At 43.2% G+C, this 27,391-nt stretch overlaps 1 protein-coding gene across 1 annotated transcript in view; it reads left to right on the forward strand.

The window, feature by feature from the left end:
- LOC140354626 (voltage-gated delayed rectifier potassium channel KCNH8-like) overlaps positions 1–27,391 on the forward strand; it is a 90,808-nt gene that overhangs the window by 16,495 nt on the left and 46,922 nt on the right. Inside the window, exon 6 of the mRNA XM_072439746.1 lies at positions 71–228. Within this exon, the coding sequence (XP_072295847.1) occupies positions 71–228 (158 nt within the window). The remainder of the gene's footprint in view (positions 1–70; positions 229–27,391) is intronic.

Below are 27,391 nucleotides of genomic sequence, written 5' to 3' on the forward strand. Positions count from 1 at the left end.
AATGAAGACAACAAATGACCATATTCATAATTCCTATTTAAAATTGAACTCTAACTTTGTCTTGTCGCAGATATAGTCCTGAATTTCCGGACCACCTTTGTGAGTAAGTCTGGTCAGGTGGTGTACGACGCCCGCTCAATCTGCATCCACTACGTCACTTCCTGGTTGTTTGTTGACCTCATCGCTGCCCTGCCCTTTGACCTTCTCTATGCCTTCAACATCAGTGTGGTCAGTACTTTACACTGTATTTTCAATTATTTAAGTAATCATCAGAGGTTATTTCCTGGTTTAGTCCTGGTTTAGTCCTGCGTTAGTCCTGGTTTAGTCCTGGTTTAGTCCTGCTTTAGTCCTGCTTTAGTCCTGGTTTAGTCTTGCTTTAGTCCTGGTTTAGTCCTGGTTTAGGCCTGGTTTAGTCCTGCTTTAGTCCTGGTTTAGTCTTGCTTTAGTCCTGGTTTAGTCCTGGTTTAGGCCTGGTTTAGTCCTGCTTTAGTCCTGCTTTAGTCCTGGTTTAGTCCTGGTTTAGTCCTGATTTAGTCCTGGTTTAGTCCTGGTTTAGGCCTGGTTTAGTCCTGCTTTAGTCCTGCTTTAGTCCTGCTTTAGTCCTGGTTTAGTCTTGCTTTAGTCCTGGTTTAGTCCTGGTTTAGGCCTGGTTTAGTCCTGCTTTAGTCCTGGTTTAGTCTTGCTTTAGTCCTGGTTTAGTCCTGGTTTAGGCCTGGTTTAGTCCTGCTTTAGTCCTGCTTTAGTCCTGGTTTAGTCCTGGTTTAGTCCTGATTTAGTCCTGGTTTAGTCCTGGTTTAGGCCTGGTTTAGTCCTGCTTTAGTCCTGCTTTAGTCCTGCTTTAGTCCTGGTTTAGTCCTGATTTAGTCCTGGCCCAGATAGCAAAATTACATTGAATCAACGTTATATGTTCCATCAGGCTCTTCGTTGAATCAACGTTGAAATCTGACATTGAATCAACATGTTGCTCGTGTTGCTCAGCATTGAAATAGCGTTGATATTAACGTCTATGTGTACATTGAAACAACATCAGATCAACAATAATTTTCAACATTGTTTCAACGTTGAAATTTCAATTCTGTATCAACATTGATTCAACGTTAATTCAACGTTGATTCAATGTCAGATATCAACGTTGAAACAGCGTTGAAATTTCAATTAAAAGTTGTTTCAAAAAGTTGTTTAAATTTAAAATGCCTATAAAAAAAACTTGAACAAAAAATAAACATCTTACATTATTGTTAGTAGTCCATTAAAACAAATTAATGACAATTATTTCACCTTTTGAGGAATTTTATTTCATTTAACAATTTTTAGGCAAGGTACAATATCAATGCAACAATAATACAAAACTGTAAAAGAAAAAAATACATATATGTTAGCATTGAAACATAAACCTATTCCTTAATAAACTCACAATTGTTTTTTTGGTTAAATACCTGTTTTCCAGCTCTAGTCCTTTTTAAAGTTTTTCCTTTTTAAACCATCCTTGTGATCTGGTGCATAGCGCAGTCACTTCATCACTACTTTACTGAACACAAGATCCGGTGACGTGCGTTCAGACTGACGTGTTCAGACTGACGTGCAGCCGCTAAGGAGGGAAAAACAGAACAAATCAAAATAGTGGTTCTGGTGGTTCTCGCTCTCTTTGGAGCTTTACCATGACAAAATACATATTATGAAGCACAAAATGAAGGCTTAAAGCATTGAGTTTTGACCTGTTGCATGAGGATTTCATTATCTGAGTTCATGTTTCATTTACTTAGATCTTGTGTAAGTTGTAAATCACATTTAACCAGCCTTTAGAATTTAGTTATTTCATTGACAAATATTTGAAAATATATTGCGGATATCAAAGGCATTTTAAGTTACCTAAAAACATCATTTGTACTGCTAAATGCAGATAAAACTGCAAAGCAAAAAAAACTGATCAGATCTGCACCTCTGTGAATCTGTGCCTGTCCAGCCCTCTCCTCCTGCATTAGATTAGATCTAAACCAGGACTAAAGCAGACCTAAACCAGGACTAAAGCAGACCTAAACCAGGACTAAAGCAGACCTAAACCAGGACTTAAGCAGACCTAAACCAGGACTAAAGCAGACCTAAACCAGGACTTAAGCAGACCTAAACCAGGACTAAAGCAGACCTAAACCAGGACTTAAGCAGACCTAAACCAGGACTAAAGCAGATCTAAACCAGGACTAAAGCAGACCTAAACCAGGACTAAAGCAGACCTAAACCAGGACTAAAGCAGACCTAAACCAGGACTAAAGCAGACCCAAACCAGGACTAAAGCAGACCTAAACCAGGACTTAAGCAGACCTAAACCAGGACTAAAGCAGACCTAAACCAGGACTTAAGCAGACCTAAACCAGGACTCAAGCAGACCTAAACCAGGACTTAAGCAGACCTAAACCAGGACTAAAGCAGACCTAAACCAGGACTTAAGCAGACCTAAACCAGGACTTAAGCAGACCTAAACCAGGACTTAAGCAGACCTAAACCAGGACTCAAGCAGACCTAAACCAGGACTTAAGCAGACCTAAACCAGGACTTAAGCAGACCTAAACCAGGACTCAAGCAGACCTAAACCAGGACTTAAGCAGACCTAAACCAGGACTTAAGCAGACCTAAACCAGGACTTAAGCAGACCTAAACCAGGACTTAAGCAGACCTAAACCAGGACTTAAGCAGACCTAAACCAGGACTTAAGCAGACCTAAACCAGGACTCAAGCAGACCTAAACCAGGACTAAAGCAGACCCAAACCAGGACTAAAGCAGACCTAAACCAGGACTAAAGCAGACCTAAACCAGGACTAAAGCAGACCTAAACCAGGACTTAAGCAGACCTAAACCAGGACTAAAGCAGACCCAAACTAGGACTAAAGCAGACCTAAACCAGGACTTAAGCAGACCTAAACCAGGACTTAAGCAGACCTAAACCAGGACTTAAGCAGACCTAAACCAGGACTCAAGCAGACCTAAACCAGGACTTAAGCAGACCTAAACCAGGACTCAAGCAGACCTAAACCAGGACTAAAGCAGACCTAAACCAGGACTTAAGCAGACCTAAACCAGGACTCAAGCAGACCTTAACCAGGACTCAAGCAGACCTAAACCAGGACTTAAGCAGACCTAAACCAGGACTCAAGCTGACCTAAACCAGGACTAAAGCAGACCTAAACCAGGACTTAAGCAGACCTAAACCAGGACTCAAGCAGACCTAAACCAGGACTAAAGCAGACCTAAACCAGGACTAAAGCAGACCTAAACCAGGACTAAAGCAGACCTAAACCAGGACTAAAGCAGACCCAAACCAGGACTAAAGCAGACCCAAACCAGGACTTAAGCAGACCTAAACCAGGACTAAAGCAGACCTAAACCAGGACTTAAGCAGACCTAAACCAGGACTCAAGCAGACCTAAACCAGGACTTAAGCAGACCTAAACCAGGACTTAAGCAGACCTAAACCAGGACTTAAGCAGACCTAAACCAGGACTTAAGCAGACCTAAACCAGGACTTAAGCAGACCTAAACCAGGACTCAAGCAGACCTAAACCAGGACTAAAGCAGACCCAAACCAGGACTAAAGCAGACCTAAACCAGGACTAAAGCAGACCTAAACCAGGACTAAAGCAGACCTAAACCAGGACTTAAGCAGACCTAAACCAGGACTAAAGCAGACCCAAACTAGGACTTAAGCAGACCTAAACCAGGACTTAAGCAGACCTAAACCAGGACTTAAGCAGACCTAAACCAGGACTCAAGCAGACCTTAACCAGGACTCAAGCAGACCTAAACCAGGACTTAAGCAGACCTAAACCAGGACTCAAGCTGACCTAAACCAGGACTAAAGCAGACCTAAACCAGGACTTAAGCAGACCTAAACCAGGACTCAAGCAGACCTAAACCAGGACTAAAGCAGACCTAAACCAGGACTAAAGCAGACCTAAACCAGGACTAAAGCAGACCTAAACCAGGACTTAAGCAGACCTAAACCAGGACTAAAGCAGACCTAAACCAGGACTAAAGCAGACCTAAACCAGGACTAAAGCAGACCTAAACCAGGACTAAAGAAGACCTAAACCAGGATTACAGGCTGCTCCTCTCCACTTGTGTGGACAGGTTTAAATGGAAAACAGAGGCATTACTTTCCATGGACTCAACATTCCCTTAAGAAAACATCTTTTGATATAATGTAATTTAATAAATGATATCAAAGAGACAGAAATGTATCAGACCGACTCAGCATGGACATTTTGATTGGCGTTTCTGTCTATAGATAGATGATGCTGTTTAGAAGACATACGTGCAATTAACAATAAAAAATGTTTTTTTACATAGAAGTTCCTTCTTTGTTATTTATCTCTATAAACTATAACTTTTATTAAAAAAAAATGAAAATAGAGATTTAATATGATTTTATGTTTTACGGAATGTAAGCAAAATCATCCAATTACTCGATTACTTGTTAGAAGTAAATAATCAATAGCTTTGGCTCTAAAATACACAATGTACCCTATATAATAAGACTTTGAAATAATGTTAAATGTTAAAAATATGGGTCAAGAAAAAAAATACTTTTTGATAAATCTTAACAAAAGAAAATAAAGAAACACAGGATTTCCTTCTCCAAGAAAGAAGTAGAGACTCACCATTCCCACTGTAGTGACACACCTTTGCTGTTCAGCCTGAGCTCTCCAGTTACTATGGGAATAAATACATGTTTTAATGGAGGAGTGCATTTAATTTGAGACTAAATGTAAGTATCTGAGGGAAAACTTACCAGTATTTGAATGTGGATATGTGCATCACTGAAATAACAAATAATACATTTATTTAAAGGAACACTGTATTACAGCAGTAACACTGACACAACAACATACCTGGAATGGTCTTGTCAGGGGGCAAAGGTCATGTCAAGAGGCTTTGCACATTTTCTTTTGCTTTGAGGTTCTGATTCCTCTTCTGATTCAATGTAAAGGGGATTTTCCCTTGAAATACAAAAAACAGTATTTATCAACTGAGCAGTATAGAATATTAATTTTATACAGAGGGTAACTGGAGTAAAGCCATGCAGGTACACGAGGAATAAAGAAACAGTACAAATATTACTTTTTGTGCTAATGAAACTGCATTTTACCTTGATCTACTTTTTTCAGTCGCTCGTCAGCTTCACCATCTCTGTGGTTGCACATCCAGTTTTTTACATATTTTTCCTCAAAGTTTTTGTCTTTGGTGAATGACTTTGTGGTGCCAAAAAGACAACATACAGAATTAATTATTGTGACTTGTACTTAAAATGTAGATTTACATAATTCCAAAAAAAAGTATGAATTCCAGTGCTGTAAATGCTTACCACAAGTAATTAAATCCAGACGTCTTCATATGAGGTCCATGCTTTGTTAGGCTGCATGTTGTCTTTGAGGGCTTTTGAATAGTGTATACTTTGGGTGGCCACATGACATTTTCTGCCTTTTACTCCAATAGGAAATGATAAAGTGGAAGCTGAGGTGGTCATGGTAACTGTACTGTAATTCTTTGATTGTCTTTAGTGTGGTGAATGGTCTTTGTCCATATCAGATGCAGCGCGGCCTGAAAGTGGAAGAAAGTTAAATTAGTAATGTACATGCAATAATTATTCTGAAACATTTTCAGGTGTAACAAAATGTATTTAATTGATGTACATCTATAAACAATAAAACATAATTACCCACTAAATAAACAGAACCATCATAAGTATGGCAGAAAAGTATTAAAAGTTTCACCTAGAAACTTGCATGTCGTTTGTTTGCACTGTTGTATGAATGGATTTAAGTTAGAATAGCATAGAAATAAATCATATTGATGAGAAAAATAAAATGTTTGTTTTAAAGCCAAATTAATCATTACATTTCCAATATTTGGTCTTCACTTTAGGCAATTCATACATTTTTACAAGTAAACATTATGCCAAATCCACTAGAGAACATAATGCAATAAAATATAAATGGTAAACTACATCACAGGACTGTTCTATCCCCGTCATTACTACCAGCATCGTGTACTTGTACTTTCAGAAAACAATACAGTAATGGTAACCTGCTCTATGAGCTATTCTCTCCGCCAGACGCATAGACACAGACAGAAGCTCTGCCGTATCTCGAGGCTCCTGTCCCCACACCGCTCCTTGTGAAGCAGGTCGGCCTCATGGTCGGCCCCTGAGGGCCACCACACCGCACCCCGTGAGGCAGGTCGGCCTCATGGTCGGCCCCTACCATGAGGCACAACCCCCGAGTTTACTCCCTGTGTCCACATAACACACATAGATTGGTCCACTCTGTGCCTATTCAACCCATATTTTATCCCAAGTACAGATTATGATTATCTGATGTTGTACAAATACATTTTTCTAGCAGTTAAGCTAAATGCTTGCAAATGTTAGCTGCTGCAGCTAACAGACGCTAGCTAACAAGACAATCAAGGTTAACAATAAAAACTTGCGTTTACAAAATATTTTAGCCGAATGATTGTGTGGGATTTCTATTCACTTCTCAATAATACAAATATCATGATGACTCACCATGTGTGTCACTGCTGTTCTCCTGGAGACAAGTGTTGTAGATGTGGCTCTTCTGTGTCCGAGTTAGACTGAGGCACAGGCAGCGTGACACTGCCAAGAGGCTCGTGAGACTAAGATTTCCCGCTCTTTTGCACCTGCAGAATGATCAGGTCTATGTACATACATGTTGGCATTTTAACCCTAAAATACAAGGTTAAAACAACGTTAAATTAATAACCTTTTTTCAACCATTGGTATTTCAACTGTGATTCAACGTTGAATCAATGTTGGCATTTTAACCCTAAAATACAAGGTTAAAACAACGTTAAATTTATAACCTTTTTTCAACCATTGGTATTTCAACTGTGATTCAACATTGAATCACAGTTGATTTTTCAACGTCAACCAAAATAACCAATCTGATCATAAATCAACGTTCTGTCCTGGTTTAGTCCTGGTTTAGGCCTGGTTTAGTCCTTCTTTAGTCCTGGTTTAATCCTGATTTAGTCCTGGTTTAGTCCTGCTTTAGTCCTACTTTAGTCCTGGTTTAGTCCTGATTTAGTCCTGCTTTAGTCCTGGTTTAGTCCTGGTTTAGTCTTGCTTTAGGCCTGGTTTAGTCCTGCTTTAGTCCTGTTTTAGTCCTGGTTTAGTCCTGATTTAGTCCTGGTTCAGTCCTGGTTTAGTCCTGATTTAGTCCTGGTTTAGGCCTGGTTTAGACCTAGTTTAGTCATGGTTTAGTCATGGATTATTCCTGGTTTAGTCCTGGTTTCGTCTTGGTTTAGTCCTGCTTTAGTCCTGATTTAGTCCTGGGTTAGCCCTGGTTTAGTCTTGCTTTAGTCTTGCTTTAGTCTTGCTTTAGTCCTGGTTTAGTCCTGGTTTAGGCCTGGTTTAGTCCTGGTTTAGTCCTGATTTAGTCCTGCTTTAGTCCTGGTTTAGTCCTGATTTAGTCCTGGTTTAGTCCTGCTTTAGTCCTGCTTTAGTCCTGGTGTAGTCCTGATTTAGTTCTGGTTTAATCCTGGTTTAGTCCTGATTTAGTCCTGGTTTAGTCCTGCTTTAGTCCTGCTTTAGTCCTGGTTTAGTCCTGGTTTAGTCTTGCTTTAGTCCTGGTTTAGGCCTGGTTTAGACCTAGTTTAGTCATGGATTAGTCCTGGTTTCGTCTTGGTTTAGTCCTGCTTTAGTCCTGGTTTAGTCCTGATTTAGTCCTGGTTTAGTCCTGGTTTAGTCCTGATTTAGTCCTGGTTTAGTCCTGCTTTAGTCCTGCTTTAGTCCTGGTTTAGGCCTGGTTTAGACGTAGTTTAGTCATGGTTTAGTCATGGATTAGTCCTGGTTTCGTCTTGGTTTAGTCCTGATTTAGTCCTGGGTTAGCCCTGGTTTAGTCTTGCTTTAGTCTTGCGTTAGTCCTGGTTTAGTCCTGATTTAGTCCTGGTTTAGTCCTGTTTTAGTCCTGCTTTAGTCCTGATTTAGTCCTGCTTTAGTCCTGCTTTAGTCCTAATTTAGTCCTGGTTTAGTCCTGATTTAGTCCTGGTTTAGTCCTGCTTTAGTCCTGCTTTAGTCCTTGTTTAGTCTTGCTTTAGTCCTGGTTTAGGCCTGGTTTAGTCCTGGTTTAGGCCTGGTTTAGACCTGGTTTAGTCATGGATTAGTCCTGATTTAGTCCTGGTTTTGTCTTGGTTTAGTCCTGGTTTAGTCCTGGTTTAGTCCTGGTTTACTCCTGGTTTAGTCCTGATTTAGTCCTTTAGTCCTGATTTAGTCCTGGTTCAGTCCTGGTTTAGTCCTGGTTCAGTCCTGGTTCAGTCCTGGTTTAGTCCTGGTTTAGTCCTGGTTTAGTCCTGGTTCAGTCCTGGTTTAGGCCTGGTTTAGACCTAGTTTAGTCATGGATTAGTCCTGGTTTCGTCTTGGTTTAGTCCTGCTTTAGTCCTGGTTTAGTCCTGATTTAGTCCTGGTTTAGTCCTGCTTTAGTCCTGCTTTAGTCCTGCTTTAGTCCTGGTTTAGGCCTGGTTTAGACGTAGTTTAGTCATGGTTTAGTCATGGATTAGTCCTGGTTTAGTCCTGGTTTCGTCTTGGTTTAGTCCTGATTTAGTCCTGGGTTAGCCCTGGTTTAGTCTTGCTTTAGTCTTGCGTTAGTCCTGGTTTAGTCCTGATTTAGTCCTGGTTAAGTCCTGCTTTAGTCCTGCTTTAGTCCTGGTTTCAACCTGGTTTAGTCCTGGTTTAGGCCTGGTTTAGACCTAGTTTAGTCATGGATTAGTCCTGGTTTAGTCCTGGTTTTGTCTTGGTTTAGTCCTGCTTTAGTCCTGGTTTAGTCCTAATTTAGTCCTGGTTTAGTCCTGGTTTAGTCCTGATTTAGTCCTGGTTTAGTCCTGCTTTAGTCCTGCTTTAGTCCTGGTTTAGGCCTGGTTTAGACGTAGTTTAGTCATGGTTTAGTCATGGATTAGTCCTGGTTTAGTCCTGGTTTCGTCTTGGTTTAGTCCTGATTTAGTTCTGGGTTAGCCCTGGTTTAGTCTTGCTTTAGTCTTGCGTTAGTCCTGGTTTAGTCCTGATTTAGTCCTGGTTTAGTCCTGCTTTAGTCCTGCTTTAGTCCTGGTTTAGTCCTGATTTAGTCCTGCTTTAGTCCTGGTTTAGTCCTGGTTTAGTCCTGATTTAGTCCTGGTTTAGTCCTGCTTTAGTCCTGGTTTAGTCTTGCTTTAGTCCTGGTTTAGGCCTGGTTTAGGCCTGGTTTAGACCTGGTTTAGTCATGGATTAGTCCTGGTTTAGTCCTGGTTTCGTCTTGGTTTAGTCCTGGTTTAGTCCTGCTTTAGTCCTGGTTTAGTCCTGGTTTAGGCCTGGTTTAGGCCTGGTTTAGACCTAGTTTAGTCATGGATTAGTCCTGGTTTCGTCTTGGTTTAGTCCTGCTTTAGTCCTGGTTTAGTCCTGGTTTAGTCCTGATTTAGTCCTGCTTTAGTCCTGCTTTAGTCCTGGTTTAGGCCTGGTTTAGACGTAGTTTAGTCATGGTTTAGTCATGGATTAGTCCTGGTTTACTCCTGGTTTCGTCCTGGTTTCGTCTTGGTTTAGTCCTGATTTAGTCCTGGGTTAGCCCTGGTTTAGTCTTGCTTTAGTCTTGCGTTAGTCCAGGTTTAGTCCTGATTTAGTCCTGCTTTAGTCCTGGTTTCGTCTTGGTTTAGTCCTGATTTCGTCTTGGTTTAGTCCTGATTTAGTCCTGGGTTAGCCCTGGTTTAGTCTTGCTTTAGTCTTGCATTAGTCCTGGTTCAGTCCTGGTTTAGTCCTGGTTTAGTCCTGGTTCAGTCCTGGTTTAGTCCTGGTTTCGTCTTGGTTTAGTCCTGCTTTAGTCCTGGTTTAGTCCTGATTTAGTCCTGGTTCAGTCCTGGTTTAGTCCTGATTTAGTTCTGCTTTAGTCCTGGTTTAGTCCTGGTTTAGGCCTGGTTTAGGCCTGGTTTAGACCTAGTTTAGTCATGGATTAGTCCTGGTTTCGTCTTGGTTTAGTCCTGCTTTAGTCCTGGTTTAGTCCTGATTTAGTCCTGGTTTAGTCCTGATTTAGTCCTGGTTTAGGCCTGGTTTGGACGTAGTTTAGTCATGGTTTAGTCATGGATTAGTCCTGGTTTAGTCCTGGTTTCGTCTTGGTTTAGTCCTGATTTAGTCCTGGGTTAGCCCTGGTTTAGTCTTGCTTTAGTCTTGCGTTAGTCCTGGTTTAGTCCTGATGTAGTCCTGGTTTAGTCCTGCTTTAGTCCTGCTTTAGTCCTGGTTTAGTCCTGACTTAGTCCTGCTTTAGTCCTGCTTTAGTCCTAATTTAGTCCTGGTTTAGTCCTGATTTAGTCCTGGTTTAGTCCTGCTTTAGTCCTGCTTTAGTCTTGCTTTAGTCCTGGTTTAGGCCTGGTTTAGTCCTGGTTTAGGCCTGGTTTAGACCTGGCTTAGTCATGGATTAGTCCTGGTTTAGTCCTGGTTTCGTCTTGGTTTAGTCCTGGTTTAGTCCTGGTTTACTCCTGGTTTAGTCCTGATTTAGTCCTGATTTAGTCCTGGTTCAGTCCTGGTTTAGTCCTGGTTCAGTCCTGGTTCAGTCCTGGTTTAGTCCTGGTTTAGTCCTGATTTAGTCCTGCTTTAGTCCTGGTTTAGTCCTGGTTTAGGCCTTGTTTAGGCCTGGTTTAGACCTAGTTTAGTCATGGATTAGTCCTGGTTTCGTCTTGGTTTAGTCCTGCTTTAGTCCTGGTTTAGTCCTGATTTAGTCCTGGTTTAGTCCTGATTTAGTCCTGGTTTAGTCCTGCTTTAGTCCTGGTTTAGGCCTGGTTTAGACGTAGTTTAGTCATGGTTTAGTCATGGATTAGTCCTGGTTTAGTCCTGGTTTCGTCTTGGTTTAGTCCTGATTTAGTCCTGGGTTAGCCCTGGTTTAGTCTTGCTTTAGTCTTGCGTTAGTCCTGCTTTAGTCCTGGTTTCGTCTTGGTTTAGTCCTGATTTTGTCCTGGGTTAGCCCTGGTTTAGTCTTGCTTTAGTCTTGCGTTAGTCCTGGTTCAGTCCTGGTTTAGTCCTGGTTTAGTCCTGGTTTAGTCCTGGTTCAGTCCTGGTTTAGTCCTGGTTTAGGCCTGGTTTAGACCTAGTTTAGTCATGGATTAGTCCTGGTTTAGTCTTGGTTTATTCCTGCTTTAGTCCTGGTTTAGTCCTGATTTAGTCCTGGTTTAGTCCTGATTTAGTCCTGGTTTAGTCCTGCTTTAGTCCTGGTTTAGGCCTGGTTTAGACGTAGTTTAGTCATGGTTTAGTCTTGCGTTAGTCCTGCTTTAGTCCTGGTTTCGTCTTGGTTTAGTCCTGATTTAGTCCTGGGTTAGGACTAAATCAGGCATCAAGCAGCGCATAAACTTTAAAATACTCCTCCTCACCTTCAAAGCTCTTCACCACCTTGCCCCCCCCTACCTGTCTGACCTCCTCATCCCCCACCGCCCCTCCCGAGCTCTCCGATCCTCCTCCTCTCTCACCCTGACTGCACCAACATCCCGACTCAAAACTTTTGGCGACAGAGCATTCTCCCGAACAGCACCCCGACTCTGGAACTCCCTCCCCCAACCTGTCCGCCACTCTCCCTCACTCACAACATTCAAATCCCGCCTAAAAACATACCTCTTCACCCAAGCCTATGACCTCCCCTACCCCTAGCCTCCTCTACCCCATTGCCTACACTTCTACCCCCTGTTACATCCCCATCTTTTTCTCTCTACTTCTTCTTTCTTGTTCATTTTATCTGTGTATTAATGTGTATTGTACGTGTTGTCCCCCCTGTCTGTAAATACCCCCCCTTTTTATATATGTTCAGCGTCTTTGGGTCACTGAAAAGCGCTATATAAATAAAAGTTATTATTATTATTATTATTATTATTATTATTATTATTATTAGACGTAGTTTAGTCATGGTTTAGTCATGGATTAGTCCTGGTTTAGTCCTGGTTTCGTCTTGGTTTAGTCCTGATTTAGTCCTGGGTTAGCCCTGGTTTAGTCTTGCTTTAGTCTTGCGTTAGTCCTGGTTTAGTCCTGCTTTAGTCCTGCTTTAGTCCTGGTTTAGTCCTGATTTAGTCCTGCTTTAGTCCTGCTTTAGTCCTAATTTAGTCCTGGTTTAGTCCTGATTTAGTCCTGGTTTAGTCCTGGTTTAGTCCTGCTTTAGTCCTGGTTTAGTCTTGCTTTAGTTCTGGTTTAGGCCTGGTTTAGTCCTTGTTTAGGCCTGGTTTAGACCTGGTTTAGTCATGGATTAGTCCTGGTTTAGTCCTGGTTTAGTCCTGGTTTAGTCCTGGTTTAGTCCTGGTTTACTCCTGGTTTACTCCTGGTTTAGTCCTGATTTAGTCCTTTAGTCCTGATTTAGTCCTGGTTTAGTCCTGGTTCAGTCCTGGTTCAGTCCTGGTTTAGTCCTGGTTTAGTCCTGGTTCAGTCCTGGTTCAGTCCTGGTTTAGTCCTGGTTTAGTCCTGGTTCAGTCCTGGTTTAGGCCTGGTTTAGACCTAGTTTAGTCATGGATTAGTCCTGGTTTATTCCTGGTTTCGTCTTGGTTTAGTCCTGCTTTAGTCCTGGTTTAGTCCTGATTTAGTCCTGGTTTAGTCCTGATTTAGTCCTGCTTTAGTCCTGCTTTAGTCCTGCTTTAGTCCTGGTTTTGGCCTGGTTTAGACGTAGTTTAGTCATGGTTTAGACCTGGTTTAGTCATGGATTAGTCCTGGTTTAGTCCTGGTTTCGTCTTGGTTTAGTCCTGGTTTAATCCTGGTTTAGTCCTGGTTTACTCCTGGTTTAGTCCTGATTTAGTCCTTTAGTCCTGATTTAGTCATGGTTCAGTCCTGGTTTAGTCCTGGTTCAGTTCTGGTTCATTCCTGATTTAGTCCTGGTTTAGTCCTGGTTCAGTCCTGGTTTAGTCCTGGTTCAGTCCTGGTTTAGTCCTGGTTTAGTCCTGGTTTAGGCCTGGTTTAGACCTAGTTTAGTCATGGATTAGTCCTGGTTTAGTCCTGGTTTCGTCTTGGTTTAGTCCTGCTTTAGTCCTGGTTTAGTCCTGATTTAGTCCTGGTTCAGTCCTGGTTTAGTCCTGATTTAGTCCTGCTTTAGTCCTGCTTTAGTCCTGGTTTAGTCCTGGTTTAGGCCTGGTTTAGGCCTGGTTTAGACCTAGTTTAGTCATGGATTAGTCCTGGTTTCGTCTTGGTTTAGTCCTGCTTTAGTCCTGGTTTAGTCCTGATTTAATCCTGGTTTAGGCCTGGTTTAGACGTAGTTTAGTCATGGTTTAGTCATGGATTAGTCCTGGTTTAGTCCTGGTTTCGTCTTGGTTTAGTCCTGATTTAGTCCTGGGTTAGCCCTGGTTTAGTCTTGATTTAGTCTTGCGTTAGTCCTGCTTTAGTCCTGGTTTCGTCTTGGTTTAGTCCTGATTTTGTCCTGGGTTAGCCCTGGTTTAGTCTTGCTTTAGTCTTGCGTTAGTCCTGGTTCAGTCCTGGTTTAGTCCTGGTTTAGTCCTGGTTTAGTCCTGGTTCAGTCCTGGTTTAGTCCTGGTTTAGGCCTGGTTTAGACCTGGTTTAGTCATGGATTAGTCCTGGTTTAGTCCTGGTTTCGTCTTGGTTTAGTCCTGGTTTACTCCTGGTTTAGTCCTGGTTTAGTCCTGATTTAGTCCTGATTTAGTCCTGGTTTAGTCCTGGTTTAGTCCTGGTTTAGGCCTGGTTTAGGCCTGGTTTAGACCTAGTTTAGTCATGGATTAGTCCTGGTTTCGTCTTGGTTTAGTCCTGCTTTAGTCCTGGTTTAGTCCTGATTTAGTCCTGGTTTAGTCCTGGTTTAGTCCTGATTTAGTCCTGCTTTAGTCCTGCTTTAGTCCTGGTTTAGGCCTGGTTTAGACGTAGTTTAGTCATGGTTTAGTCATGGATTAGTCCTGGTTTACTCCTGGTTTCGTCCTGGTTTCGTCTTGGTTTAGTCCTGATTTAGTCCTGGGTTAGCCCTGGTTTAGTCTTGCTTTAGTCTTGCGTTAGTCCAGGTTTAGTCCTGATTTAGTCCTGGTTTAGTCCTGCTTTAGTCCTGCTTTAGTCCTGGTTTCGTCTTGGTTTAGTCCTGATTTAGTCCTGGGTTAGCCCTGGTTTAGTCTTGCTTTAGTCTTGCGTTAGTCCTGGTTTAGTCCTGATTTAGTCCTGGTTCAGTCCTGCTTTAGTCCTGCTTTAGTCCTGGTTTAGTCCTGGTTTAGTCCTGGTTTAGGCCTGGTTTAGGCCTGGTTTAGACCTAGTTTAGTCATGGATTAGTCCTGGTTTCGTCTTGGTTTAGTCCTGCTTTAGTCCTGGTTTAGTCCTGATTTAGTCCTGGTTTAGTCCTGATTTAGTCCTGGTTTAGGCCTGGTTTAGACGTAGTTTAGTCATGGTTTAGTCATGGATTAGTCCTGGTTTAGTCCTGGTTTCGTCTTGGTTTATTCCTGATTTAGTCCTGGGTTAGCCCTGGTTTAGTCTTGCTTTAGTCTTACGTTAGTCCTGGTTTAGTCCTGATGTAGTCCTGGTTTAGTCCTGCTTTAGTCCTGCTTTAGTCCTGGTTTAGTCCTGATTTAGTCCTGCTTTAGTCCTGCTTTAGTCCTAATTTAGTCCTGGTTTAGTCCTGATTTAGTCCTGGTTTAGTCCTGCTTTAGTCCTGGTTTAGTCTTGCTTTAGTCCTGGTTTAGGCCTGGTTTAGTCCTGGTTTAGGCCTGGTTTAGACCTGGCTTAGTCATGGATTAGTCCTGGTTTAGTCCTGGTTTCGTCTTGGTTTAGTCCTGGTTTAGTCCTGGTTTACTCCTGGTTTAGTCCTGATTTAGTCCTGATTTAGTCCTGGTTCAGTCCTGGTTTAGTCCTGGTTCAGTCCTGGTTCAGTCCTGGTTTAGTCCTGGTTTAGTCCTGATTTAGTCCTGCTTTAGTCCTGGTTTAGTCCTGGTTTAGTCCTGGTTTAGGCCTTGTTTAGGCCTGGTTTAGACCTAGTTTAGTCATGGATTAGTCCTGGTTTCGTCTTGGTTTAGTCCTGCTTTAGTCCTGGTTTAGTCCTGATTTAGTCCTGGTTTATTCCTGATTTAGTCCTGGTTTAGTCCTGCTTTAGTCCTGGTTTAGGCCTGGTTTAGACGTAGTTTAGTCATGGTTTAGTCATGGATTAGTCCTGGTTTAGTCCTGGTTTCGTCTTGGTTTAGTCCTGATTTAGTCCTGGGTTAGCCCTGGTTTAGTCTTGCTTTAGTCTTGCGTTAGTCCTGCTTTAGTCCTGGTTTCGTCTTGGTTTAGTCCTGATTTTGTCCTGGGTTAGCCCTGGTTTAGTCTTGCTTTAGTCTTGCGTTAGTCCTGCTTTAGTCCTGGTTTCGTCATGGTTTATTCATGGATTAGTCCTGGTTTAGTCCTGGTTTCGTCTTGGTTTAGTCCTGATTTAGTCCTGGTTTCGTCTTGGTTTAGTCCTGATTTTGTCCTGGGTTAGCCCTGGTTTAGTCTTGCTTTAGTCTTGCGTTAGTCCTGCTTTAGTCCTGGTTTCGTCTTGGTTTAGTCCTGATTTAGTCCTGGGTTAGGACTAAATCAGGCATCAAGCAGCGCATAAACTTTAAAATACTCCTCCTCACCTTCAAAGCTCTTCACCACCTTGCCCCCCCCTACCTGTCTGACCTCCTCATCCCCCACCGCCCCTCCCGAGCTCTCCGATCCTCCTCCTCTCTCACCCTGACTGCACCAACATCCCGACTCAAAACTTTTGGCGACAGAGCATTCTCCCGAACAGCACCCCGACTCTGGAACTCCCTCCCCCAACCTGTCCGCCACTCTCCCTCACTCACAACATTCAAATCCCGCCTAAAAACATACCTCTTCACCCAAGCCTATGACCTCCCCTACCCCTAGCCTCCTCTACCCCATTGCCTACTCTTCTACCCCCTGTTACATCCCCATCTTTTTCTCTCTACTTCTTCTTTCTTGTTCATTTTATCTGTATATTAATGTGTATTGTACGTGTTGTCCCCCCCTGTCTGTAAATACCCCCCCCCCTTTTTATATATGTTCAGCGTCTTTGGGTCACTGAAAAGCGCTATATAAATAAAAGTTATTATTATTATTATTATTATTATTATTAGACGTAGTTTAGTCATGGTTTAGTCATGGATTAGTCCTGGTTTAGTCCTGGTTTCGTCTTGGTTTAGTCCTGATTTAGTCCTGGGTTAGCCCTGGTTTAGTCTTGCTTTAGTCTTGCGTTAGTCCTGGTTTAGTCCTGGTTTAGTCCTGCTTTAGTCCTGCTTTAGTCCTGATTTAGTCCTGCTTTAGTCCTGCTTTAGTCCTGCTTTAGTCCTGGTTAGTCTTGCTTTAGTCCTGGTTTAGGCCTGGTTTAGTCCTTGTTTAGGCCTGGTTTAGACCTGGTTTAGTCATGGATTAGTCCTGGTTTAGTCCTGGTTTCGTCTTGGATTAGTCCTGGTTTAGTCCTGGTTTAGTCCTGGTTTAGTCCTGGTTTACTCCTGGTTTAGTCCTGATTTAGTCCTTTAGTCCTGATTTAGTCCTGGTTCAGTCCTGGTTCAGTCCTGGTTTAGTCCTGGTTTAGTCCTGGTTTAGTCCTGGTTTAGTCCTGGTTCAGTCCTGGTTTAGTCCTGGTTTAGTCCTGGTTTGGTCCTGGTTTAGTCCTGATTTAGTCCTGCTTTAGTCCTGCTTTAGTCCTGGTTTAGTCTTGCTTTAGTCCTGGTTTAGTCCTGGTTTAGTCCTGGTTTAGGCCTGGTTTAGACCTAGTTTAGTCATGGTTTAGTCCTGGTTCAGTCCGGGTTTAGTCCTGGTTTAGTCCTGGTTTAGTCCTGGTTTAGTCCTGGTTCAGTCCTGCTTTAGTCCTGGTTTAGACGTAGTGTAGTCATGGTTTCGTCTTGTTTTAGTCCTGGTTTAGTCCTGGGTCAGCCCTGGTTTAGTCTTACTTTAGTCTTGCGTTAGTCCTGGTTTAGTCCTGATTTAGTCCTGGTTTAGTCCTGCTTTAGTCCTGGTTTCGGCTTGGTTTAGTCCTGATTTAGTCCTGGGTTAGCCCTGGTTTAGTCTTGCTTTAGTCTTGCGTTAGTCCTGGTTCAGTCCTGGTTTAGTCCTGGTTTTGTCCTGGTTTAGTCCTGGTTCAGTCCTGGTTTAGTCCTGGTTTAGTCCTGGTTTAGGCCTGGTTTAGACCTAGTTTAGTCATGGATTAGTCCTGGTTTAGTCCTAGTTTCGTCTTGGTTTAGTCCTGCTTTAGTCCTGGTTTAGTCCTGGTTTAGTCCTGGTTTAGTCCTGGTTTAGTCCTGATTTAGTCCTGGTTTAGTCCTGGTTTAGTCCTGATTTAGTCCTGCTTTAGTCCTGCTTTAGTCCTGGTTTAGGCCTGGTTTAGACGTAGTTTAGTCATGGTTTAGTCATGGATTAGTCCTGGTTTAGTCCTGGTTTCGTCTTGGTTTAGTCCTGATTTAGTCCTGGGTTAGCCCTGGTTTAGTCTTGCTTTAGTCTTGCGTTAGTCCTGGTTTAGTCCTGATTTAGTCCTGGTTTAGTCCTGCTTTAGTCCTGCTTTAGTCCTTGTTTAGTCCTGATTTAGTCCTGCTTTAGTCCTAATTTAGTCCTGGTTTAGTCCTGATTTAGTCCTGGTTTAGTCCTGCTTTAGTCCTGGTTTAGTCTTGCTTTAGTCTTGCGTTAGTCCAGGTTTAGTCCTGATTTAGTCCTGGTTTAGTCCTGCTTTAGTCCTGCTTTAGTCCTGGTTTCGTCTTGGTTTAGTCCTGATTTAGTCCTGGGTTAGCCCTGGTTTAGTCTTGCTTTAGTCTTGCGTTAGTCCAGGTTTAGTCCTGATTTAGTCCTGGTTTAGTCCTGCTTTAGTCCTGCTTTAGTCCTGGTTTAGTCCTGGTTTAGTCCTGGTTTAGGCCTGGTTTAGGCCTGGTTTAGACCTAGTTTAGTCATGGATTAGTCCTGGTTTCGTCTTGGTTTAGTCCTGCTTTAGTCCTGGTTTAGTCCTGATTTAGTCCTGGTTTAGGCCTGGTTTAGACGTAGTTTAGTCATGGTTTAGTCATGGATTAGTCCTGGTTTAGTCCTGGTTTCGTCTTGGTTTATTCCTGATTTAGTCCTGGGTTAGCCCTGGTTTAGTCTTGCTTTAGTCTTACGTTAGTCCTGGTTTAGTCCTGATGTAGTCCTGGTTTAGTCCTGCTTTAGTCCTGCTTTAGTCCTGGTTTAGTCCTGATTTAGTCCTGCTTTAGTCCTGCTTTAGTCCTAATTTAGTCCTGGTTTAGTCCTGATTTAGTCCTGCTTTAGTCCTGCTTTAGTCCTGGTTTAGTCTTGCTTTAGTCCTGGTTTAGGCCTGGTTTAGTCCTGGTTTAGGCCTGGTTTAGACCTGGCTTAGTCATGGATTAGTCCTGGTTTAGTCCTGGTTTCGTCTTGGTTTAGTCCTGGTTTAGTCCTGGTTTACTCCTGGTTTAGTCCTGATTTAGTCCTGATTTAGTCCTGGCTCAGTCCTGGTTTAGTCCTGGTTCAGTCCTGGTTCAGTCCTGGTTTAGTCCTGGTTTAGTCCTGATTTAGTCCTGCTTTAGTCCTGGTTTAGTCCTGGTTTAGTCCTGGTTTAGGCCTTGTTTAGGCCTGGTTTAGACCTAGTTTAGTCATGGATTATTCCTGGTTTCGTCTTGGTTTAGTCCTGCTTTAGTCCTGGTTTAGTCCTGATTTAGTCCTGGTTTATTCCTGATTTAGTCCTGGTTTAGTCCTGCTTTAGTCCTGGTTTAGGCCTGGTTTAGACGTAGTTTAGTCATGGTTTAGTCATGGATTAGTCCTGGTTTAGTCCTGGTTTCGTCTTGGTTTAGTCCTGATTTAGTCCTGGGTTAGCCCTGGTTTAGTCTTGCTTTAGTCTTGCGTTAGTCCTGCTTTAGTCCTGGTTTCGTCTTGGTTTAGTCCTGATTTTGTCCTGGGTTAGCCCTGGTTTAGTCTTGCTTTAGTCTTGCGTTAGTCCTGCTTTAGTCCTGGTTTCGTCATGGTTTATTCATGGATTAGTCCTGGTTTAGTCCTGGTTTCGTCTTGGTTTAGTCCTGCTTTAGTCCTGGTTTCGTCTTGGTTTAGTCCTGATTTTGTCCTGGGTTAGCCCTGGTTTAGTCTTGCTTTAGTCTTGCGTTAGTCCTGCTTTAGTCCTGGTTTCGTCTTGGTTTAGTCCTGATTTAGTCCTGGGTTAGGACTAAATCAGGCATCAAGCAGCGCATAAACTTTAAAATACTCCTCCTCACCTTCAAAACTCTTCACCACCTTGCCCCCCCCTACCTGTCTGACCTCCTCATCCCCCACCGCCCCTCCCGAGCTCTCCGATCCTCCTCCTCTCTCACCCTGACTGCACCAACATCCCGACTCAAAACTTTTGGCGACAGAGCATTCTCCCGAACAGCACCCCGACTCTGGAACTCCCTCCCCCAACCTGTCCGCCACTCTCCCTCACTCACAACATTCAAATCCCGCCTAAAAACATACCTCTTCACCCAAGCCTATGACCTCCCCTACCCCTAGCCTCCTCTACCCCATTGCCTACTCTTCTACCCCCTGTTACATCCCCATCTTTTTCTCTCTACTTCTTCTGTCTTGTTCATTTTATCTGTATATTAATGTGTATTGTACGTGTTGTCCCCCCCTGTCTGTAAATACCCCCCCCCTTTTTTATATATGTTCAGCGTCTTTGGGTCACTGAAAAGCGCTATATAAATAAAAGTTATTATTATTATTACATACATGGTTTAGTCATGGATTAGTCCTGGTTTAGTCCTGGTTTAGTCCTGATTTAGTCCTGGGTTAGCCCTGGTTTAGTCTTGCTTTAGTCTTGCGTTAGTCCTGGTTTAGTCCTGGTTTAGTCCTGCTTTAGTCCTGCTTTAGTCCTGGTTTAGTCCTGATTTAGTCCTGCTTTAGTCCTGCTTTAGTCCTGCTTTAGTCCTGGTTTAGTCCTGGTTTAGGCCTGGTTTAGTCCTTGTTTAGGCCTGGTTTAGACCTGGTTTAGTCATGGATTAGTCCTGGTTTAGTCCTGGTTTCGTCTTGGTTTAGTCCTGGTTTAGTCCTGGTTTAGTCCTGGTTTACTCCTGGTTTAGTCCTGATTTAGTCCTTTAGTCCTGATTTAGTCCTGGTTCAGTCCTGGTTCAGTCCTGGTTTAGTCCTGGTTTAGTCCTGGTTTAGTCCTGGTTTAGTCCTGGTTCAGTCCTGGTTCAGTCCTGGTTTAGTCCTGGTTTAGTCCTGGTTTAGTCCTGGTTTAGTCCTGATTTAGTCCTGCTTTAGTCCTGCTTTAGTCCTGGTTTAGTCTTGCTTTAGTCCTGGTTTAGTCCTGGTTTAGTCCTGGTTTAGGCCTGGTTTAGACCTAGTTTAGTCATGGTTTAGTCCTGGTTCAGTCCGGGTTTAGTCCTGGTTTAGTCCTGGTTTAGTCCTGGTTCAGTCCTGGTTTAGTCCTGGTTTAGGTCTGGTTTAGACCTAGTTTAGTCATGGATTAGTCCTGATTTAGTCCTGGTTTAGTCCTGGTTTAGTCCTGGTTCAGTCCTGGTTCAGTCCTGGTTTAGTCCTGGTTTAGTCCTGGTTTAGTCCTGGTTTAGTCCTGATTTAGTCCTGCTTTAGTCCTGCTTTAGTCCTGGTTTAGTCTTGCTTTAGTCCTGGTTTAGTCCTGGTTTAGTCCTGGTTTAGGCCTGGTTTAGACCTAGTTTAGTCATGGTTTAGTCCTGGTTCAGTCCGGGTTTAGTCCTGGTTTAGTCCTGGTTCAGTCCTGGTTTAGTCCTGGTTTAGGTCTGGTTTAGACCTAGTTTAGTCATGGATTAGTCCTGATTTAGTCCTGGTTTAGTCCTGGTTTAGTCCTGATTTAGTCCTGGTTTAGTCCTGCTTTAGTCCTGCTTTAGTCCTGGTTTAGACGTAGTTTAGTCATGGTTTCGTCTTGTTTTAGTCCTGGTTTAGTCCTGGGTCAGCCCTGGTTTAGTCTTACTTTAGTCTTGCGTTAGTCCTGGTTTAGTCCTGATTTAGTCCTGGTTTAGTCCTGCTTTAGTCCTGGTTTCGGCTTGGTTTAGTCCTGATTTAGTCCTGGGTTAGCCCTGGTTTAGTCTTGCTTTAGTCTTGCGTTAGTCCTGGTTCAGTCCTGGTTTAGTCCTGGTTTTGTCCTGGTTTAGTCCTGGTTCAGTCCTGGTTTAGTCCTGGTTTAGTCCTGGTTTAGGCCTGGTTTAGACCTAGTTTAGTCATGGATTAGTCCTGGTTTAGTCCTAGTTTCGTCTTGGTTTAGTCCTGCTTTAGTCCTGGTTTAGTCCTGGTTTAATCCTGGTTTAGTCCTGGTTTAGTCCTGATTTAGTCCTGGTTTAGTCCTGGTTTAGTCCTGATTTAGTCCTGCTTTAGTCCTGCTTTAGTCCTGGTTTAGTTCTGGTTTAGACGTAGTTTAGTCATGGTTTAGTCATGGATTAGTCCTGGTTTAGTCCTGGTTTCGTCTTGGTTTAGTCCTGATTTAGTCCTGGGTTAGCCCTGGTTTAGTCTTGCTTTAGTCTTGCGTTAGTCCTGGTTTAGTCCTGATTTAGTCCTGGTTTAGTCCTGCTTTAGTCCTGCTTTAGTCCTTGTTTAGTCCTGATTTAGTCCTGCTTTAGTCCTAATTTAGTCCTGGTTTAGTCCTGATTTAGTCCTGGTTTAGTCCTGCTTTAGTCCTGGTTTAGTCTTGCTTTAGTCCTGGTTTAGGCCTGGTTTAGGCCTGGTTTAGACCTGGTTTAGTCATGGATTAGTCCTGGTTTAGTCCTGGTTTCGTCTTGGTTTAGTCCTGGTTTAGTCCTGGTTTAGTCCTGGTTTACTCCTGGTTTAGTCCTGATTTAATCCTTTAGTCCTGATTTAGTCCTGGTTCAGTCCTGGTTTAGTCCTGGTTTAGTCCTGGTTTAGTCCTGATTTAGTCCTGCTTTAGTCCTGCTTTAGTCCTGGTTTAGTCTTGCTTTAGTCCTGGTTTAGTCCTGGTTTAGTCCTGGTTTAGGCCTGGTTTAGACCTAGTTTAGTCATGGTTTAGTCCTGGTTCAGTCCGGGTTTAGTCCTGGTTTAGTCCTGGTTTAGTCCTGGTTCAGTCCTGGTTTAGTCCTGGTTTAGGTCTGGTTTAGACCTAGTTTAGTCATGGATTAGTCCTGGTTTAGTCCTGGTTTCGTCTTGGTTTATTCCTGCTTTAGTCCTGGTTTAGTCCTGATTTAGTCCTGGTTTAGTCCTGATTTAGTCCTGATTTAGTCCTGCTTTAGTCCTGGTTTAGGCCTGGTTTAGACGTAGTTTAGTCATGGTTTAGTCATGGATTAGTCCTGGTTTAGTCCTGGTTTCGTCTTGTTTTAGTCCTGATTTAGTCCTGGGTTAGCCCTGGTTTAGTCTTGCTTTAGTCTTGCGTTAGTCCTGGTTCAGTCCTGGTTCAGTCCTGGTTTAGTCCTGGTTTAGTCCTGGTTCAGTCCTCGTTTAGTCCTGGTTTAGTCCTGGTTAAGGCCTGGTTTAGACCTAGTTTAGTCATGGATTAGTCCTGGTTTAGTCCTGGTTTTGTCTTGGTTTAGTCCTGCTTCAGTCCTGGTTTAGTCCTGATTTAGTCCTGGTTTAGTCCTGGTTTAGTCCTGATTCAGTCCTGCTTTAGTCCTGCTTTAGTCCTGCTTTAGTCCTGGTTTAGGCCTGGTTTAGACCTAGTTTATTCACGGTTTAGTCATGGATTAGTCCTGGTTTAGTCCTGGTTTCGTCTTGGTTTAGTCCTGATTTAGTCCTGGGTTAGCCCTGGTTTAGTCTTGCTTTAGTCTTGCATTAGTCCTGGTTTAGTCCTGATTTATTCCTGCTTTAGTCCTTCTTTAGTCCTAATTTAGTCCTGGTTTAGTCCTGATTTAGTCCTGGTTTAGTCCTGGTTTAGTCCTGCTTTAGTCCTGGTTTAGTCTTGCTTTAGTCCTGGTTTAGGCCTGGTTTAGTCCTGGTTTAGGCCTGGTTTAGACCTGGTTTAGTCATGGATTAGTCCTGGTTTAGTCCTGGTTTCGTCTTGGTTTAGTCCTGGTTTAGTCCTGGTTTAGTCCTGGTTCACTCCTGGTTTAGTCCTGATTTAGTCCTTTAGTCCTGATTTAGTCCTGGTTCAGTCCTGGTTTAGTCCTGGTTCAGTCCTTTTCAGTCTTGGTTTAGTCCTGGTTTAGTCCAGATTTAGTCGTGCTTTAGTCCTGCTTTAGTCCTGCTTTAGTCTTGCTTTAGTCCTGGTTTAGTCCTGGTTTAGGCCTGGTTTAGACCTAGTTTAGTCATGGATTAGTCCTGGTTTAGTCCTGGTTTCGTCTTGGTTTAGTCCTGCTTTAGTCCTGGTTTAGTCCTGATTTAGTCCTGGTTCAGTCCTGGTTTAGTCCTGATTTAGTCCTGGTTTAGTCCTGCTTTAGTCCTGCTTTAGTCCTGGTTTAGGCTTGGTTTAGACGTAGTTTAGTCATGGTTTCGTCTTGTTTTAGTCCTGGTTTAGTCCTGGGTCAGCCCTGGTTTAGTCTTACTTTAGTCTTGCGTTAGTCCTGCTTTAGTCCTGGTTTCGTCATGGTTTATTCATGGATTAGTCCTGGTTTAGTCCTGGTTTCGTCTTGGTTTAGTCCTGCTTTAGTCCTGGTTTCGTCTTGGTTTAGTCCTGATTTTGTCCTGGGTTAGCCCTGGTTTAGTCTTGCTTTAGTCTTGCGTTAGTCCTGCTTTAGTCCTGGTTTCGTCTTGGTTTAGTCCTGATTTAGTCCTGGGTTAGGACTAAATCAGGCATCAAGCAGCGCATAAACTTTAAAATACTCCTCCTCACCTTCAAAGCTCTTCACCACCTTGCCCCCCCCTACCTGTCTGACCTCCTCATCCCCCACCGCCCCTCCCGAGCTCTCCGATCCTCCTCCTCTCTCACCCTGACTGCACCAACATCCCGACTCAAAACTTTTGGCGACAGAGCATTCTCCCGAACAGCACCCCGACTCTGGAACTCCCTCCCCCAACCTGTCCGCCACTCTCCCTCACTCACAACATTCAAATCCCGCCTAAAAACATACCTCTTCACCCAAGCCTATGACCTCCCCTACCCCTAGCCTCCTCTACCCCATTGCCTACTCTTCTACCCCCTGTTACATCCCCATCTTTTTCTCTCTACTTCTTCTGTCTTGTTCATTTTATCTGTATATTAATGTGTATTGTACGTGTTGTCCCCCCCTGTCTGTAAATACCCCCCCCCCTTTTTTATATATGTTCAGCGTCTTTGGGTCACTGAAAAGCGCTATATAAATAAAAGTTATTATTATTATTACATACATGGTTTAGTCATGGATTAGTCCTGGTTTAGTCCTGGTTTAGTCCTGATTTAGTCCTGGGTTAGCCCTGGTTTAGTCTTGCTTTAGTCTTGCGTTAGTCCTGGTTTAGTCCTGGTTTAGTCCTGCTTTAGTCCTGCTTTAGTCCTGGTTTAGTCCTGATTTAGTCCTGCTTTAGTCCTGCTTTAGTCCTGCTTTAGTCCTGGTTTAGTCCTGGTTTAGGCCTGGTTTAGTCCTTGTTTAGGCCTGGTTTAGACCTGGTTTAGTCATGGATTAGTCCTGGTTTAGTCCTGGTTTCGTCTTGGTTTAGTCCTGGTTTAGTCCTGGTTTAGTCCTGGTTTACTCCTGGTTTAGTCCTGATTTAGTCCTTTAGTCCTGATTTAGTCCTGGTTCAGTCCTGGTTCAGTCCTGGTTTAGTCCTGGTTTAGTCCTGGTTTAGTCCTGGTTTAGTCCTGGTTCAGTCCTGGTTCAGTCCTGGTTTAGTCCTGGTTTAGTCCTGGTTTAGTCCTGGTTTAGTCCTGATTTAGTCCTGCTTTAGTCCTGCTTTAGTCCTGGTTTAGTCTTGCTTTAGTCCTGGTTTAGTCCTGGTTTAGTCCTGGTTTAGGCCTGGTTTAGACCTAGTTTAGTCATGGTTTAGTCCTGGTTCAGTCCGGGTTTAGTCCTGGTTTAGTCCTGGTTTAGTCCTGGTTCAGTCCTGGTTTAGTCCTGGTTTAGGTCTGGTTTAGACCTAGTTTAGTCATGGATTAGTCCTGATTTAGTCCTGGTTTAGTCCTGGTTTAGTCCTGGTTCAGTCCTGGTTCAGTCCTGGTTTAGTCCTGGTTTAGTCCTGGTTTAGTCCTGGTTTAGTCCTGATTTAGTCCTGCTTTAGTCCTGCTTTAGTCCTGGTTTAGTCTTGCTTTAGTCCTGGTTTAGTCCTGGTTTAGTCCTGGTTTAGGCCTGGTTTAGACCTAGTTTAGTCATGGTTTAGTCCTGGTTCAGTCCGGGTTTAGTCCTGGTTTAGTCCTGGTTCAGTCCTGGTTTAGTCCTGGTTTAGGTCTGGTTTAGACCTAGTTTAGTCATGGATTAGTCCTGATTTAGTCCTGGTTTAGTCCTGGTTTAGTCCTGATTTAGTCCTGGTTTAGTCCTGCTTTAGTCCTGCTTTAGTCCTGGTTTAGACGTAGTTTAGTCATGGTTTCGTCTTGTTTTAGTCCTGGTTTAGTCCTGGGTCAGCCCTGGTTTAGTCTTACTTTAGTCTTGCGTTAGTCCTGGTTTAGTCCTGATTTAGTCCTGGTTTAGTCCTGCTTTAGTCCTGGTTTCGGCTTGGTTTAGTCCTGATTTAGTCCTGGGTTAGCCCTGGTTTAGTCTTGCTTTAGTCTTGCGTTAGTCCTGGTTCAGTCCTGGTTTAGTCCTGGTTTTGTCCTGGTTTAGTCCTGGTTCAGTCCTGGTTTAGTCCTGGTTTAGTCCTGGTTTAGGCCTGGTTTAGACCTAGTTTAGTCATGGATTAGTCCTGGTTTAGTCCTAGTTTCGTCTTGGTTTAGTCCTGCTTTAGTCCTGGTTTAGTCCTGGTTTAATCCTGGTTTAGTCCTGGTTTAGTCCTGATTTAGTCCTGGTTTAGTCCTGGTTTAGTCCTGATTTAGTCCTGCTTTAGTCCTGCTTTAGTCCTGGTTTAGTTCTGGTTTAGACGTAGTTTAGTCATGGTTTAGTCATGGATTAGTCCTGGTTTAGTCCTGGTTTCGTCTTGGTTTAGTCCTGATTTAGTCCTGGGTTAGCCCTGGTTTAGTCTTGCTTTAGTCTTGCGTTAGTCCTGGTTTAGTCCTGATTTAGTCCTGGTTTAGTCCTGCTTTAGTCCTGCTTTAGTCCTTGTTTAGTCCTGATTTAGTCCTGCTTTAGTCCTAATTTAGTCCTGGTTTAGTCCTGATTTAGTCCTGGTTTAGTCCTGCTTTAGTCCTGGTTTAGTCTTGCTTTAGTCCTGGTTTAGGCCTGGTTTAGGCCTGGTTTAGACCTGGTTTAGTCATGGATTAGTCCTGGTTTAGTCCTGGTTTCGTCTTGGTTTAGTCCTGGTTTAGTCCTGGTTTAGTCCTGGTTTACTCCTGGTTTAGTCCTGATTTAATCCTTTAGTCCTGATTTAGTCCTGGTTCAGTCCTGGTTTAGTCCTGGTTTAGTCCTGGTTTAGTCCTGATTTAGTCCTGCTTTAGTCCTGCTTTAGTCCTGGTTTAGTCTTGCTTTAGTCCTGGTTTAGTCCTGGTTTAGTCCTGGTTTAGGCCTGGTTTAGACCTAGTTTAGTCATGGTTTAGTCCTGGTTCAGTCCGGGTTTAGTCCTGGTTTAGTCCTGGTTTAGTCCTGGTTCAGTCCTGGTTTAGTCCTGGTTTAGGTCTGGTTTAGACCTAGTTTAGTCATGGATTAGTCCTGGTTTAGTCCTGGTTTCGTCTTGGTTTATTCCTGCTTTAGTCCTGGTTTAGTCCTGATTTAGTCCTGGTTTAGTCCTGATTTAGTCCTGATTTAGTCCTGCTTTAGTCCTGGTTTAGGCCTGGTTTAGACGTAGTTTAGTCATGGTTTAGTCATGGATTAGTCCTGGTTTAGTCCTGGTTTCGTCTTGTTTTAGTCCTGATTTAGTCCTGGGTTAGCCCTGGTTTAGTCTTGCTTTAGTCTTGCGTTAGTCCTGGTTCAGTCCTGGTTCAGTCCTGGTTTAGTCCTGGTTTAGTCCTGGTTCAGTCCTCGTTTAGTCCTGGTTTAGTCCTGGTTAAGGCCTGGTTTAGACCTAGTTTAGTCATGGATTAGTCCTGGTTTAGTCCTGGTTTTGTCTTGGTTTAGTCCTGCTTCAGTCCTGGTTTAGTCCTGATTTAGTCCTGGTTTAGTCCTGGTTTAGTCCTGATTCAGTCCTGCTTTAGTCCTGCTTTAGTCCTGCTTTAGTCCTGGTTTAGGCCTGGTTTAGACCTAGTTTATTCACGGTTTAGTCATGGATTAGTCCTGGTTTAGTCCTGGTTTCGTCTTGGTTTAGTCCTGATTTAGTCCTGGGTTAGCCCTGGTTTAGTCTTGCTTTAGTCTTGCATTAGTCCTGGTTTAGTCCTGATTTATTCCTGCTTTAGTCCTTCTTTAGTCCTAATTTAGTCCTGGTTTAGTCCTGATTTAGTCCTGGTTTAGTCCTGGTTTAGTCCTGCTTTAGTCCTGGTTTAGTCTTGCTTTAGTCCTGGTTTAGGCCTGGTTTAGTCCTGGTTTAGGCCTGGTTTA

Source organism: Eucyclogobius newberryi, unplaced genomic scaffold (assembly GCF_026437365.1).
Source record: "Eucyclogobius newberryi isolate DKJ021-1_F unplaced genomic scaffold, fEucNew1.0.hap1 SCAF_1, whole genome shotgun sequence".
NCBI classification, from domain to species: domain Eukaryota; kingdom Metazoa; phylum Chordata; class Actinopteri; order Gobiiformes; family Gobiidae; genus Eucyclogobius; species Eucyclogobius newberryi.